The 17,066-nt window shown below is 40.4% G+C and overlaps 1 protein-coding gene across 2 annotated transcripts in view; it reads right to left on the reverse strand.

Moving 5' to 3' along the window:
• The window catches only part of REPS2 (RALBP1 associated Eps domain containing 2), an 82,172-nt gene extending 72,174 nt beyond the window's left edge, over positions 1 to 9,998 (reverse strand). The window contains exon 1 of one of the 2 annotated variants that reach the window (XM_053387142.1): positions 9,168 to 9,998. In XM_053387142.1, coding sequence (XP_053243117.1) covers positions 9,168 to 9,419 — 252 coding nt within the window. In that variant the 5' untranslated portion in view covers positions 9,420 to 9,998. The remainder of the gene's footprint in view (positions 1 to 9,167) is intronic. The other variant, XM_053387141.1, reaches the window with a different exon arrangement.
• Positions 9,999 to 17,066: the final 7,068 nt, after the last annotated feature.

Raw genomic sequence — 17,066 nt, forward strand, 5'->3', positions numbered from 1 at the left:
TCGGCAAAATCAACACTGCCGACATTGGTTGCCATACAGATTTTCCTGCGCATTTAGCTGATTTCCACCCAGACACTCTTTTCGGATACAATATTTCAGGTATGTCTGAGAAATTCCAGACATATGGCAATCCTATATAACATTATGTCATCAAAAGAGGTAGTAGAAGTTAAAAACAGTGCCATTATAGTGCAGAGACAAGAGTCATGGTTCAGATAAGGGCCATTCCCAGTCTAATCTGCAAATGCCAGAGACTGAATCTGGAGCCTTCTGCATGGAAAGGAGGTGCTCTACTACTTAAAGTTGTTTTTTTTAAAAAAAATCTTTCTAATCTGCAATGTAGCAAATATAGACTTGGATATCATGAATATTTCCAATGTAGTTTTCAACACTTAAGCTGCTGACCACCTCTGTCATGACACACCTGCTTCCATCTGTTTGTGAACAACTAGATTGGAAATAATTAACTGGACAAGAAACTCAAGCTTTCAAAATGCTATAGCAGCTCACATTCAAGACTGACTTAAGAAAAGTGCGAGCGAAAGATCAAAAGATTGTGAGGGGAAAACTGAAAAATTCGAGAGATTGGTTTAAAAATATTTTAAATGAGAGCCAGAATTGCAAAACCTCAAAGCATATTCTGCCCTTTATGTTCTTATATGGCTTATTTCTCAATATAAATTGAATCTTCAATGCTCTGTCATATGTGCACTTGAGCTGAAAAACTATGAATTGAAGGGAAAATCCAGCCACTTGCTACAACAGATTACTGCTGCTAAAAGATATTGCTCTCAATATGGAGTGGGCCAGCTCTAAGTGAGGCACTGCATAGAAAATCTGGAGCTAGTTAGGAAGAACAAGGGTTTTCGTGAACCCATCACCAATTTTTTTCCTTTTGAACAGCCAGTTACCATTCCAGGACAGAATGTGCTTTAAGTCCCTCTTCTACATTCCAGAAAATACTTTGCCCTGATTTTCATTTTGATCTTTGTGGAGTTTTGCCCCAGATTTTTTGTTCTGCACTTACCATCCTTATCAACCCCCAGCTGTACAATATTTGCCAGCGGTTCCATTGAATGGGGTAAAACCTTATTGGAGCATACCGACATTAAACAAAACCAGAACACACACACTCACAGGTGGGCAAGCAGAATTACATTCATAGTTTTTGGAACAGAGCCTAGTTGCTGTTGCTATTCCTTCCACCTTTCTGCTACCATCTGTAAATATAAGCAGGTGCCATTTTCTGGGGGCCACGTCAGCATTTTTCACAGATATGAACAAACATTGTGGCCCACTGCAGATGCTTTCAATGCTCATGTGATTAATGACTGTGATTGGACAAAGGCACAAATTCTATGTTCCAGCACCACCACGTGGGGCAGGGAAAGCATGCCCCCTTGCAATTTGCACAATTACAACAGCTCAAAAACAGGTCCTTACAACTGCAACACTGTGTGCCTATTGACATTGTGAAGACATTATATCATACAGTTTAATTTATGCCCTTGCATATAAGTCTGTGTAGTTCATGATAAAAACAAGTTACATAATCGAACCCTGGGATATTTGAAAATTAAAAAATAAAAATTTAAAAAACATTGTCCTTAATAAAACACTTTCCTATACATGAATAAAAGCTCTTTACTCTAAACATGGGGGAGTTTATGTTTATAAAAACAACAAGTATTTTTTTTAAATTAAATTTATATACCGCCCCTCATTCAAAGCTCTCAGTGCGGTTCACAAGATAGATAGCTAAAACTAAAGCAAAACATAACAATAACCCGCTCTCCCACAAACACATTTAAAAGGCTGTAGAATATTAATCAGCCAAAGGCCTGGTGCGCTACTTGAGGTTTAACTTAGAATTATGTCTGAGCCTGGACTCATGGATTATCTTCCCCAGCCAAAAGCAAACTTTGATTACACCTTGTGGTTTGCCTTGACAAACAACAAGTTCAGGTTCAAATGCAATGCTAAGCCAAACTATCATTTAGCCCTTGGGTAGCACAGCACAGAAGGACAAAGGAGAAGTGCAGTGGCTGTGATCTTCATGCGATTGCCCATTTGGCTTAGTGTGACAGGTAATCTGGGTCATGGAGTATGAATACAGAAAGCTGCCTTACCCAGAATCAGCCTAGGCCATCTAGTACAGCATTGTTTAATTCTGAAAGAAAGTCAAAACTCCAAGGTCTTAGACAAGGATCTTTATCTGTCATGCTACTGGGAAACTGATAATCTGGGGCATCAAGGATTTGAGGTCTACTATTTGGCAATGGTCCTTCCCTTTGTTCAGCAAGATCACAAAGCAAAATCAGCCCCTGCATCCATATCTCACAATATTATCAAGATGTTGGATTAGGTGTTGGACTATAAAACAATATCAAATGTTGGAAAAGGCATCTCTATCCACTGTATTAAGCGAATAGTTATTCACTTTACAACATGCTGTATCCCCACAGAAAATAATGGTATAGGAGCATTTTTCCATGACAACACTGTACAGTTTGGAATAAGGAAAATACCAGCAAACATCCCATCACAGCAATAACTATTCTGAGAATCTAGCATCAATTAGCAACCCAGTATTTCAAACATAGGGTTATAGCCAATGTTAGTCCTCCTCATAATAAAGCCTTTGAAACTGATGAACATAGCAATTCCAATTTCTCCTCCAAAGAAAACCTGGTTGGATATGATCCATTATTTTTACTTCTTGTTCCCCATATGAAGATTTTAAAAATTATTAATGTCTTTGCTAGAATAGTTTCAGCAGATGTTTCATAACACTGCAAACACAAAATTTGGGTAGGAATTATACACATGTCCTTCCAAGGCTATATTCCTGGATTATAGTATGACAACAGCAGATACACTACTTACTTGCAGTCCCTTTAAAGTCAGGTCACACATGATTGGCCATAAAAGAAAGTGATGTTGCTACAACAACAGTAGCCACCTATTGAGCAGCAATTTCGTATCAGCATCTCATTAAGTTCCAACAAGCATAAACCTGATAGTATCAAGTTGATGCAGGTGACAGACTTGTTCCACAGGTATACAGCTTTACAAAAATTCATAGTTCAGGTTTCCTGGAGAGGTTCCATCAGATCAAATTAGGTTAGCATTCCATCTAAAACACTACCTTCAGATGCTTCAGATGAAATTCTGAGACATGTACTGTGGGCGATAATAAAATAATGTATTTGCGATGTGCATTTTCTCCAGCATTCAGATCTGAATACTGTCTGGCTAATAATGGTCTGTAGTAATTTTGCATTTCAAATTATAGCTACTAGCTATTAACTCATTGCTGCATGAGATTAATCACGTCCTAAACTTGTAAGTGTGATGTAACCTCATGGTAGACATTTGGACTTTTAGACATTTGGACTTATTGCTTCTTCCATAGTGCTTTGAGATAGCAACTTGATAAAATTAAAACCACTTTCATAGTGGTATTTAAAGCAATATAAAGCCTATTTCCTGTGGGTGTTATGCCTATGTGAAAAACAGGAATTCGGTTTTAAAATATGCTTGTATCAGATTTGTAAATAGACATACAGGAAGTAGATACATAATCTAATTTCACCTTTCCTGAACTGTACATCACCCACAAACAGATGGATTCTATGTGAAGCACAATTCCTTCACCCATCAATTTTTCCATAGACTTGTACACATTTGGGAATGGCCTTTTTTCACAGCTGACCTCACCTTCCTTAACTTTATTTATTTATTTATTTATTTATTTATTTATTTAGTATACCGCCCTATATCTGCAGGTCTCAGGGAAGTTCACAGGATAAAATCACAACATAAAAACACAGAATACATAATCAAAATAAAAACAAGAACAACCCAATCACACACAACCCACTTTTTTTAAGGGCACTGAATGTCAGGCATTGAACATCAGAAAAGTATGTCTTTGTACATTATTAGCAGATGTTTCCTTTCTTGGTTCATCTCTTTTTCTGTGAATGTGGATATCTCCAAAACTTCCATTTCCTTCCCCCATCTCCTTGCCCTTCTGTTTTCCAGTGAAATTGGCAAGGTCAAGAGAAAAAACTTGATTTTTATTTCTTATCACAGCACCATTGCACTTTTTTTAAAAGAAAAAGAAAAGCCGGCCATGTTTCCATAAAATTGACAAAACCTTCCCCCTAAACTTGTTAGTCTCACTGAAGATTGGAGTGGCAATGGTGAAGGAAATGAAAGAAAAATCTAATGCAGAAAGATGCACATTATCAGAGTTACAGCCAAGGTTTTTTTTTCAGGCAGAGGTCACCAGAGCTCAGCTCCAGTACCTCTCAGGTAGACACCATTTCCATTCTAAGAGAACAAGGGAGAAGTTCACGGTGAGCTCCAGGACCTCTTTTTCCAGAAAAATAGCATGGTTACAGCCACATAATGACAGTAATCCTGCACTGTAAACTTACCAAAATCTTACAGTGTTCTGATGACAAAACATTGAAAGACCACCCGGCAAGACAACAGCAGAGACTTCAAACTTGATTACGTATTACTATAGTCTCTCAAAGATCACCTGTACTCCAAAATTAAGCCAGGGCATCTAAACATAGGTATCCTGCATGCAAATTTCAAACAGCTCTAAGATTTCTTCAGATGCTAGGTACTAATGAGGAAACATTTTAACACTCAGTAACTTCAACTGACAGATTCATTTCAAAATACATAAGCTATCTATTAAATGCAGTTGAAAGTCTTTTCCTGAAATGGGTGCTTCCTCCTGCCATCAGCAGCAAAGCTAACATACAAAATTGTCACTTCATATTCCTAGCACATTTTTAAAGCATTTATTTCCTAATGGTTAAAAAAGAAAGTTTTGTTTGTCTTAGAGCAAACTGATAAAAAGAAATGTTGAATAATGAAATCATATATAGCAAAAACAAAAAAATTTTTTTCCTTCCAGTAGCACCTTAAAGACCAACTAAGTTAGTTCTTGGTATGAGCTTTCGTGTGCATGCACACTTCTTCAGATACACTTCATATATAGCAGTTCATATGATTAGCACATAAATTAACACACACACACCCAAATTCTATGGTATCAATGAATTACTTAATGCTATAGCTGAGCATTTTAAGCATAACTTAGAAAATTAAGAACAAAAAACAGAAGACTGTAATGTTCTACACAGAAAAATAAAAACCTGAAAAGCTTTCTTATCACAAATATGTTTTTAAAAGATGCATAAAAAGAACCTAATATGTTGCTGAGAAAGCCCAAGATGGTATTACACTAAGCAATGAACTACTACTAATTCACAAAAAGCCAAATACAATACAACACAACACAATACTCCATGTTGGTCTATAAGGAAAAAATCTAACATCAACTGTCAGGCAACCTACGCTATTAACAAAATAGTGGGCAAGCTTTCAAGTTTTTCAGAGCTATTCATCAGGCTGGATGTTTGGATGTTAAGCAAAGTGGTATGGCTGTGTGCGTGACAGAGAAAAGAAACCAGTTTGAAGTTGAAGCTACAAAGTCTGCATTTTTAGTCAAAGTCATATGATGGAGTGTAAGAGGAGATAGCAGGCTTAAAGGGATTAGTCTCTACCAGGTGCTATGCAGGCTTCAAATTACACCTATGAAACAGACGGTAGCTGATCCCCCATTTTTAATAATATAACATCCAGCAGCTCTGCCTCCAGCTTTAAGTGAAACAGACAGGTTCCTTGTTAGGTTGAGAACTCAAGCAAAACAAAGAACAAAAAAATGGCAGTTTCTATATTACCAAAGCTGGAGCTTAACTTTATGTTGAGTACTAAGTAATAGGAGTCATTATTACCCAAACTGGGTAACGTTACCTACTGACTGTAGAATGCTACCCTCAAATACTCTACAAAATCATCCAACCAACAGAGGCCAGCCTTGCCGTTCAGTTCCATAAGCACTGCTTTCATCAGGGCTAGCACAAGGATTCAGGGGGCCATCTGCATGTCCTGCTGATGCCTGCTGTCCGTCCCCTCTATAGGTCTATAGATAGGGTTTTAAAGATTATAATGTACCTCAAATGCAGGGCATTGTATTTGAGATACATTATGATAGTGGGCAGCCAACCACAGATGGAACCCAAGCTTCACTCTCATTCATAGCTGCTGGCCACTGAAACAGTTATGTAGGGGCCCAGAGGCGAAAGGAGTGATGAGATGGCTTGCACAGGCTGGTAAGGAAGTCTTCTGAGCACCAAGAGCCCTTGGCCAGTACCTGACCTTGCTGACTACTGGTGCCAGGTCTAGCTTTGTGCTCTAGCTGCCTGAACTGCTACAACCTTTAGGACTCATCTAACCTGGAGAACATTTGAGGCTTGAATTACAATAGTATTCAGTGTTCATCCAACTTTTACAAGTCTGCATACCTCAAATCTGACCTGCTTCCATCTGCACTACTAGAAGGATCATTACAATGTAAGGGTGACAACTTTTCCCCATAATGACATTCCTTCTTATCTCTCATTTTTTAAAAAGGACTTAGGACAAGCACTGTGCATTTTTGCAAGTGTCAAAAACTAATGAAGATTTTATGTATGGCTAGTTCAAACCATATTCTTTACCTAGGTCTGAGAATTTTTTTTAAAAATCTACCACTTCTGTATAGATAACATCAAGCAACAATGCAAGAACCAAAACTGGCATGTTCAAAGATAAGCTTTTCTTTACATCATAAACCACAGGAAGAGGTTTGCAAAGGAAAAATGTATTTCTGTGCACTGGATCAGGGCCACTATTCGCTCTCCTGAAAGGTGATTAGCACAATGCAGAGGAACAATGTTTGGTGGAATAATTTATAGATAACATTTTATGCAAATGACATCTCAGAATGACATCTCAAAAACTTAACACAGAACCACTTGAAAGAGTAACAAGTGCCCATATTGGTACAGCAGCAAGCAACAAACAACAGACAGTTTCTAGGGAAACAGGAGACAATTATTAGTGCCTTTAAGGCCTGGCTAGCTTTACCTGCATCCTAACCTAGATTTTAAAATACTTCTTGCTATATGATTTACAACAAGTGTTTTGAAGTTATATTCTTATATATGAACTACAGCCTGTGTGTTCCTCTACCTTTTCACATACTATTAGAAGCTTTGTGATAATGAATCAATACTGCCTGGTTCCACAGGCAAAAAACAATAAAACCCCAGGGAGGTTGGTGCCCAAATTGTTGCAGATATGCAATCAGTTTAAAATACAGTTGTGTCTATTGAAATGGGTAGAAATGTAGATCCAATTGAGAAATATCATTAATAAATCTGGGGGTATATCAGGCTTTCCAACCCCCACCCCTATCCCCAAGAACATTCTGTTCTAATCCACTAACAAAAATGAGAACAGGAACATATGACTATGTCCGGATCTGCACAGTATGGACGCAGAAGGCAGCTGCTGTGGGGTGGGCGTGGGGTAGAGAACTATAGAATCCATTAACTGGCTTTTGTGTAAACTTTACTCTTTGGCTACAATCCTGAACTTACTTGATCAGAAATAAAACCAACTTCAATCAATAGAAGTTGTCTGTGTATGACTGATGCCAGAAGAACACTGTCTGTTGCATCCACTTTTTTATTTTATTTTTTTGATGTCTACTTATCCTCTTGGTTCAGTGGATTGGGAATGGGGAAATTAAATGCTGTTTGGGCACATTCCTTTTCTTCCTTTGACAGTTCTAATTATTTCCAAGTTAGGTTACAGTGGGCTGGAGGTCTCGAAATGTGGAAACAGCAGTGGGTGTACAGTTCTCTACTGTATTCGGTGTTCTTTGGATCAAGCAAACAACTTTGATTCTCAAAGGCAACTAAAAACTCAAGTTCTTCTACTCTATCTTGTAACTGGAGTGGTATGCATGAGTAACGTTTCATTTGTATCCCAAAGGATCTCAACCTTTAATTCATCCCAAAATAACACAAATGGATACCACAAGTGTCTATCTTCCACTACTAGCAAAAATATTAGCCCCTTGAAGGTGAAATAGCATCTATTGTTAGTGCAATGTTTTTAAATTAATATTTAAAGTAACAATGTTAAACTCAGGAGCAAAATTTTCAGAGGCTACTGCTTGCCAAAAAATATTTTTTTTAAAAAAAAAGCAACAGGAAATGTCTATTATATAAAGACAGCTGCAACATTTTTGCAGCTGGTAGAGGAGGAGGTATATATCAAACAATAACAAACAGTGTATGCCTTTACAGCTGCAAGTTACTACAGTTTTCATTTGTTTTCACCTCCCTTTGTGGACTTCTGAGGAAATAAAGGAAGTGGGATGATGAGACAGCATAAAACTAAGGCTCCCTTCCATTGCAATCTACAATCTGACTCCCAGTGTGAAAAATTAGCAATTACAATACATGTGAACTACATGACCGAATGAACAGCATTCTGGAATCAAACACCAAGCACCAATAGGTGCAATAGGTAACAAAATTCAAAAACAATTTGGAAGTGAGATAGGAGCTGTAATGAGATCTACTCTTGTGTGGGTTTTGTTAGGATTACTTCTTGCAAAGATCAAACCAAGAATCTGTATACAGGGCAATGAGAACTAAAGGGTGAATTTGCTTATTCTATCCTCAAGATGTTCTTGAGTATAAAATAAACAGCAGTTCACTTTTACAAGCTAACAGCACCCATATTTTCTACAACTTTGTACTGAAAAGGTTTGTCTACCTATACTCTGCAATCTGACAGGAGCCACAGTTTAAACACCACTCCCTGTACTCAAAGGCATGTGTGTACCTTACTAACGAAAGGAGACAGAAGAAACAAAACAAGAGCGTACAAAAAACCAAAACAAAAAAACGTTGACACAGAGAAAGACAACAGAAACAGATGTTTCTGTTCTTGCACCACATATCAAGGTTTGCAAAGGGGGCGCGGGAAAGAAGATCGCCTTCTTTTCCAAAACCGCACAACTGGACTCGTCATGAGGCTGGGGGCACATCAGACAGGCGAATCACACAACCTCGTGGGAGAAAGTCACAGCATCTCTCTATTTTTAGGCACAACCAGAGTGCAACTCTCCGACCTGGGGGAAAAACCTCACCCGCTAATAGTTAGGATGAAGGCACTCTGCACATGCCCAGAAGACACTCTGCACGTGTGTGTGTGTGTGCGCGCCCCTCCTACTACTTTACCTGATGAAGCGTCTCGGCAGGCAGCTGCGACGCCCGGAACAACTCCGCCACTTTGCTCCCTTCGGCGGCGGCGGCGGCGGCGGCTGGGGTCGCTCCCGCCGGTCCCCCCGCCTCGGGCGCAGCTTGGCCGCCGCCGCAAAGCGAGAACAGCTCGGAGTAGCCCTGCTGCTCGCTCGCAGCCAGGAAGAGCGCCGCGGCTCCGGCGGCGGCTGCCGGCCCAGCAGCGGCGGCTGCTGCTGCTCCAGGCTCCATGGCAGCGGGGAATCAGGCAGGGGGCGGCGCGACTCCCGAGGCCGGGAGAGAAACTCCTGGCGGCGGGCGAGAGGGGCGAGCGAGGAGCCTCTGCAGCAGCCCCGGCTGAGCCTCGTCCTCCGTCCGGCGGCGGCCTCCCCCGCCTCCTCCTCCTCCCCAGTGCGGAGCGGAGCTGCCTCTGCAGTGCTGCCCGAGGGGGGAGGCGGAGGAGGAGGAGGCGGGAGACGGAGAGAAGCTTTCTTCTTCTTCGCGCCTTCTTCTTCTGCTTCCCTCAGAGGTTTTCCTCAGAAAGCCGAGAGCGGGAAGCGGCGGCGGCTGCAGCTGCTCGGGAAAGGGAAGGGGAGGGAAGGGGAAGAAAAAAAGCTTCCTCAGGGCACGTGCCCAAAACGGCGTTCCCGCTCCGCAGCCTCCACACGCCGGGCTGGAGCAGGAGGCAACCGCTGCCGCCGCCTCCGTGGGGTGAGGGGGGTGAGAGCCACACTCGGAGGAGAAACGCTAGACGCCCACATGGCCACCTCAGGGACGGGCTTGCTTGACCCTGACGCCCTGCTCTTCGAAGAATGGCGCAGTAGGGCTGCGCATCTGAGCATGTGCAGAGAGCCCTCCCCCCCCCCCATGAAAAAAGCAGCCCCACAGCGTTTAAATCTCTCTGGCATCTGGGCACCAAGGTGTGCCCAGCAGAGGCCACCTGGGGTTATCTGTGGAATTTCCTCTCACCTGAAGACTTAACTCGAAGCCCAGTTCAGAGGATGGGTGTAGGTGACCGTGGGGTAAAAGTCTTAGCAAAATGGATACTTCTTGGCCAGTGCTGTTTTTCTAGGGGGAGAAAGGAGGTGCCGGAACTCACCAGGGACACCTCTCTCTTAGAATAGCAATGGCACCCACCTGAGATGTTATGGAACTGAGTTCCGGCGAGTACCCCCGAAAAAAGCCCTGGTCTTGGCAAGGGTGCCCACTTGAATGAAATATTGGGGGGGGGGTCCAAAGAGACCCCACGTCGCATAATTGATCACAAGATGCGGCGCACGCACACCATTTGAATGGCAATGCCTATCAATATGGGGTGGGCACCCCCTCATATTTTATTGGGGAGGCCAAAGGGATATCAGCCCCCAGGAGTTGCGTCTTGGAGACCAACATGGTTTTCCAGAAGTAGTGCAAAAACCCTTGTGCTCAAGCTTTTATTTTGGTGGGCCAGGGAAAGGTGACCAACAGGGCAAGAAGATTTTGCAGTTAACATAACTACCTCAGGTACTTGGAGTGGGATATAAATAGACATGCAGTTTAAAACTGGTTTGATGACATTGGGTTGCTTTGAGTTTTTGACTTGCTTTGAAAACTGCTTTAGAGAACCCTATCTTTAGAAAAGTGATTATTAAATAAATAACAGGGAAGAGAGAATGGCCTGCAGTGAAGTTTTCAGACAAACACCTGCTGTCTTCCCGGTTAAAACCTACTATGCTCCTGTTTGCCTTTTAAAAACAACCTGCTGGGTGTGCAGTGCATTCCACTGCAAAGATGGCAGATTTGCAGGGATAGACCATTTTCCCAGTTATGTTATTTTGCCTTTACTATACGTAGACCTCAAATAACCCACCCTACTGACATAAGAAACCATTCAAGTTTAACAGATGGAGGATTATATTTTAATAGGAATTGTTCTTGAACTACAGAAGAGTTATTAACAGACAGACATAAAATGAAACATATTTTAATACTTGTTTATGCTTCGATTCTCCACATACCTGACAATCAGAATGGAGATGAGAAGAAAAAAGAAGATGTAAGGAGAAACAGTGTTTGGGTTAGTTTCAATGGTATAGAAAACTGAGGAAATGTTTAGTTGATATTGCATCCTTTTATTAACCTTCTGTTGCAGGCATTTGTGCCTTAGGCCAAATGAAAACAGAGACACAGCCAACTGCATATTTAAGTAAGGCCACAGCTGTAGAAAGTTAAATATGTGCTTATGGCTCCAGCCTCAGCTAATAAATGTGCATAAAAACAAAATAATCAGTCTTATTTGGCAATGAATCACATTTGGTGGAATACTATCATGGATAAATTAAACAGTTCTATCAGACATTTCTTTAAGATCATAGTTGAGCAAATGTGTGAACCAATATTGCCACCACACATGAATTTGAACAAGTTAATTTTTAGCTAGCCGTTCATCACCAAATTAGATCCTAAACAATCCAGAAACTATTCAGTCCAATTTCACAAAATGTAAGACTGGTAAATATGTCAATAATGATTGACAGGAAGTTGATAAACTCAGCACTCATATTAGCGATTTTGTTCCTTGTTAAATTGTCAGCTAATGTAAAGTCAATTTTAAAAACATTTTCTACTGTACTTTTCAGTGTTTTACATTTATTCTAACCACAACCTTTCTCAAGGCCACCACATATGTTCTATGAAGATACAAGCCTCGATTTAGTCAACAGGTTGTCATCCACTGCAGCATATTAGTCACCAGTTTTGAAATTGTCACACTTCGTCACCAGCAGTTAGTTGCCTTTCCAAATTACCCATTTCCAAATTATTACAACTATGACCATCTATTTCACATTTATAATAAAAATGAGTTTATTTCAAGTTTTAGATGACTTACACTGAATAATGAAATGGCAAGGTAATATGCTATGCCAAGTATATTCAATGGCTTTGTTATTTTCTGCAATAATTCCTGCAGTTTCACACAGTGGAAATGGCATGATCTCAATCCCATACATTCACATTGTCCAAACACATATTAGAAAAGGGGTACTATCCTAAGTTTCATTTATAGGTCTATAAAAAGGTAAATACTTAAGCAGGGGCAGGTACAGCAAAGACACCTGGTAATCCAGGCACAACAAAATCTGGGTTTGCAAGTAAAGCTCAATACAAATAGAAAATATGCAAGCCGTTCCTATGCAAATATTCATCCAAGGAGCATGTGAGTTTTATACTGGATTAGAGCCATATTGGTCCTGCTGATGTTAACAGAATGTCTTTATGGCTGCTTTATACAATTACTAGGAGGATAGCACACCAAGTATACGGCAGCTGCGAATAATATGAATTCCATTTTTGTATCGTTAAGGAAGGAATCAATCAATCAAACAAACAAACAAACAAACAAACAAACATACAACTGCTAATATGCTATTACAGAAAATCTGGAAAGAGACTAAGAATATTTTGTTCAGTTCTGGTCTCCACACCTCAAGAAGGATATTGTAGAGCTGGAAACCGTGCATTAAGGTCAACCAAAATGATCAAGGGGCTGTAGCAACTCCCTTACAAGGAATGGCTTTTGATCTTCCCGTAATCTTGAGTGTGCATGTCAAGATTATTTAGAGTGTTACTTAACACCTGTTTTTTTCCTTTCATTGAAAAGGATACCGCCAGAAGGCCACCCAAGCTGTGTTTTATTTTAGTGGGTGTTCTGCAATTGCCTCTCCCAACTCTTACATTCAAGATGAATAGTTAAATGTCTTCTAAAGCTAAACAAAAACAGCTAGAAGTAGATGTAAAACCCAGGATGTGAAAGAGGGAGCAAAGGCTTTGATTTAAAAATGTATTACCTCCTGTAAGGATTTGTGAACACAAAAAGCAACAAACTATTGAAGCTCTATCTAACCTTACTTTGCAAGCAATAAATATGTCATGGCAGAAATAATTTCCAGGGAACCAGATCTTGCAGAATATTTGACTTTGGAACAGCACCAGCCGATAAAGCAGCCGTACACAAATTCTTAAATTATTTAAACCACTTGGCTTTATTTCCATATTACCCTAGTCAAGTTTGAAAGGGAGGTTGGGAGCAGCAGTTCATATAACTTAAAAGTCTGTACAGTAGTTGGTTCTGCATGGACAGCTTCCTGAGAGAAAGTGATTATAGCATCAACTGCCTTTGTTAATTCTTGGTGAATTTCCTGAAGTATAAGTGAATAATGCAAATAATGTTACTGCATCTCTGGGAGGACACCTGACCCTTGTTTCCAAGGATGACCTATTATGAAGATATGAAAAACAATAAAAACAAGGAGGCAGGCTAAGGTACATTATGCCTCATTATGGTTCAAAGTATGCTTGGAATTTACTATACTTCTCATATGTAAGAATTTAATAAGTAAACAGTGCCTGAGCACAAGAGACATTCCTTCATATTTGCTCCATTCTTCAAATCCCTTTCTGAATGGTCAGTGATATATATTTATGTAAGGCATAAAGCAGTTAATGAGCCTTGTGGAGCTTGTTTCACAACCTTCATGCTCTGCTCTAACATGGAAAGAGTGTGGATTTATTTTATCATATGTGTAAATCGGGTGGGGAACCTACAGCCCATGGGCCAATGTTGGCCTACCAGTGGATCCAATGCAGCCAGTGAGGCCATTTCCCCCCAAACCTTGTCCATTGGCTGACATCACTGGGCAATTTGGGGTGATGGGTGGAGTTCAATTCTGTGTTGGCTGCTCCTGCTGGTTCTGCAAAAGGAACTGGCATGTGCAGTCAAAGCAGCAGGATTTAACGCCTACTCACCAGCTGAAATATAACAACTGAATGCCCTCATATTTGTGCATACTATAGCTAAATACTGATCAACATGCAGACAAAGCAGAAGGAAGAAACTTTGCATATTTAAAGTTCTTCAGACAGTAATGTAAACCTGATAGCATTCTTCTCACCTTAGACTTTAATATTGAGGTTTTCTGCCCCTTGAGAATCCACAAAAGGAGACTTTTCAAGTAGAGAAGGCATTTTTTAAAACAACCCAATTATTAAAAATGTCTTTCTGAAATACAGGTTGGTATTAGTTAACAAATGTAATGTCTTTTTTAAAATGTGGCAAATTTTTTGTAGGGCTTTCAATTCTATTAGAATGGCATTTTGAGAAAATAATTGAAGAAACAAAAGATAATGAATTAATCCAGTACAAAAAGAAACTTGTTTTTGTGCAATAGATTTGTTCATTTTAAAGAACTAGAGGAAACTGATGGATTAACAATAGCGATTAACAAGATTTAGCATTATAATCCTGGTTCAAGGGTACTTGAACTACCCAATTCATCTTCACTTAGCAAAACACTTATAGCAGAGCTAGGGAGCTATGCCTTTGAGTAAGAATATTTCGGATTCCAAAGCACCAGCAAGCTACTGAGTTAACTGACTGTTCTCCCATACGATATACACGATATATCTTTATTGTCATTGTCCCATGCAGGACAATGAAATTGCAAAACTACATAAAACTACATTAAAACTACATAAAACTACCACAAAACTACATAAAACTACTACAAAACTACACAAAACATTCAAAAACCCCTAAAAACTCTAAAACCCTATTTTAAAATACACTATACTGTAGAAACCCCTTATGCTGCGTTTAGACCAACTCCTGTGCTTGGGGAAAAGACATAGGATCAAACCCATTTCCCCCTACGTAGCATAATTATCTGGTCAGCCGGGTCATCTATTTCAAGTTGTCAGCTTTGAACTTTGTATGCCAAAGAAAGCTTGGGAGTCTAGCAAGCTAGAAATCCCCAAAGGGGCAACCTTCCCCCCATTGTGGGTAATTTAATCATTTTGTACTAGCAGCGTGCTATCACCCTCTTGATTAAAACGCTCAGGGAGATCTTGAGATGAAGAATGAAATCAAGGAAGCACCCAAAAGAGGAGACATTAGAGTAATGGGTGACTTCAACTGCCCTACATATGGCTTTAAAAGAGGATTAGACAAATTCATGGAGGTGAGGGCTATTGATGGCTACTCTGCTGTTGGAGGCAGTAATATCAGTAATATCAGTTTCTACCACAGGAAGCTGGAGTGCTCTTGTGCTCAAATTCTGCTTGCGAACTTCCAAAAGGCCTCTGGTCTGCCACTGTGAGAGAAGGATGCTTCGCTAGATGGGTCACTGTCCTGATCCAGCAGGCTCTTCTTATGTTTTTAACTATGAAAACCCAGCTGCATAGACCCCACAAGCCCAGAGAGATCACCTCGCACCTTTCATCATGAAAAGAAAACAGAAGACAACACACTTGACACTTTCTGGGTTTTCAATTGACTGAAGACACTATTTGCTAACGTTTCCATAGTCACCTTTAACTGTCCAGGGGTCATTTATCTGTACCTTACCATAGAATTTACCTTTTGTGGCTTGAACTAGAACAATGTGAAGCAAGGTCATGCTTCTTGTGGAAGAGCTGTCCCTAATTGTCAGACTTTGTAGCTCTTTTCGTGACATAAAGAGTTGGAAGGGACCCAAGGGCTATCTAGTCCAACCCCCAGCACTACAGGAATCTTAGCTAAAACATCCGTGACAGATGGCCATCCAACCTCTGCTTAAAAACCTCAAAGGAAGGAGAGTCCATCACCTCTTGTGGGAGTCTGTTCCACTGCTGAACAGGAAGTTTTTTCGAACATTTAGTCAGAAACTTTAAGCCATTGTTTCGAGTCCTACCCTCCAGAGCAGGAGAAAACAAACATGTTCCCTCTTCCATGTGACAGCCGTTGGGATATTTGAAGATGGCTATCATATCTTCTCTCAGGCATGCCTAACAGCAGTGTGATTGGGATACTTTCTCATAAGGTCACTTAGCTAAACAGGTATTTCCAAACCACCAGCTGCACATTAATGTAGAGAGAGAGAAAAAAATATTTTATTTTTCGTAATCGTGAAAAAAGCACAACTTGGGGTGGGGGCTGCGAAAATACACATTAGGCATCTTAATACGAAGCACTGTTTGGTTCATTAAATCAAATTGCTCCCTGTAAAGGACAGAGGGAAAACTATTGGGCAAAATACTGCTTGTTCACACTGTAGCCAGTGACAGTGAGTGGTAAAACAAAAATGAATGTTAGAATGACATCCTGACACTTTCTATCCTTAACTTCTTCCTTCCTACGGGACCGCCTCTCCTGGTATGCCCCACAGAGAAACTTACGGTCTTCAAATAAAAACATCTTGAAGGTCCCAGGCCACAGAGAAGTTAGGCTGGCCTCAACTAGAGCCAGGGCTTTTTCGGCTGTGGCTCCGACCTGGTGGAACACTCTGTCACAAGAGACTAGGGCCGTGCGGGACTTGACATCTTTCCGCAGGGCCTGCAAGACAGAGCTGTTCCGCCAGGCCTTTGGCCAGGGCACAGCCTGACTCCCTCCCTCGGCAATCTTCGCGGAGCTCTGGCCCAGTGGTGGCCAGTGGCTTGAATTTAATTAATTTTATAATGAATGATTTTAGAGTGTTGTTTGTGTTGTACTTTTGTACTGTTTTATTGTTGTTAGCCGCCCTGAGCCCGGCTTCGGCTGGGGAGGGCGGGATATAAATAAAATTTATTATTATTATTATTATTATTGATTTATAAAAAGAGAATATTGCTTCAATTTATTAGTTGAGATGGAAGAAATAGTACAGACCACAAGTTCGATAGATAATTTAAAGGGATTGTTGTCCTCAGTTTTGTGTAAGACATACACCCATAATAGATGCTCGTTAAGACTCTGTCTTTTGCCACTAGATGGTGCTGGTAAACTCTTTTGATGCACTACTGACGAAAATCGAATGGAGTTTTCCATCCCATTATTAAAGGAATGTTTAAGACAGCTATGGTGTTTTAACATTTAGATATACTGATGGAAGGGCTTTGTTTTAAATT

Source organism: Podarcis raffonei, chromosome 4 (genome assembly GCF_027172205.1).
Source record: "Podarcis raffonei isolate rPodRaf1 chromosome 4, rPodRaf1.pri, whole genome shotgun sequence".
In the NCBI taxonomy this organism is placed as follows: domain Eukaryota; kingdom Metazoa; phylum Chordata; class Lepidosauria; order Squamata; family Lacertidae; genus Podarcis; species Podarcis raffonei.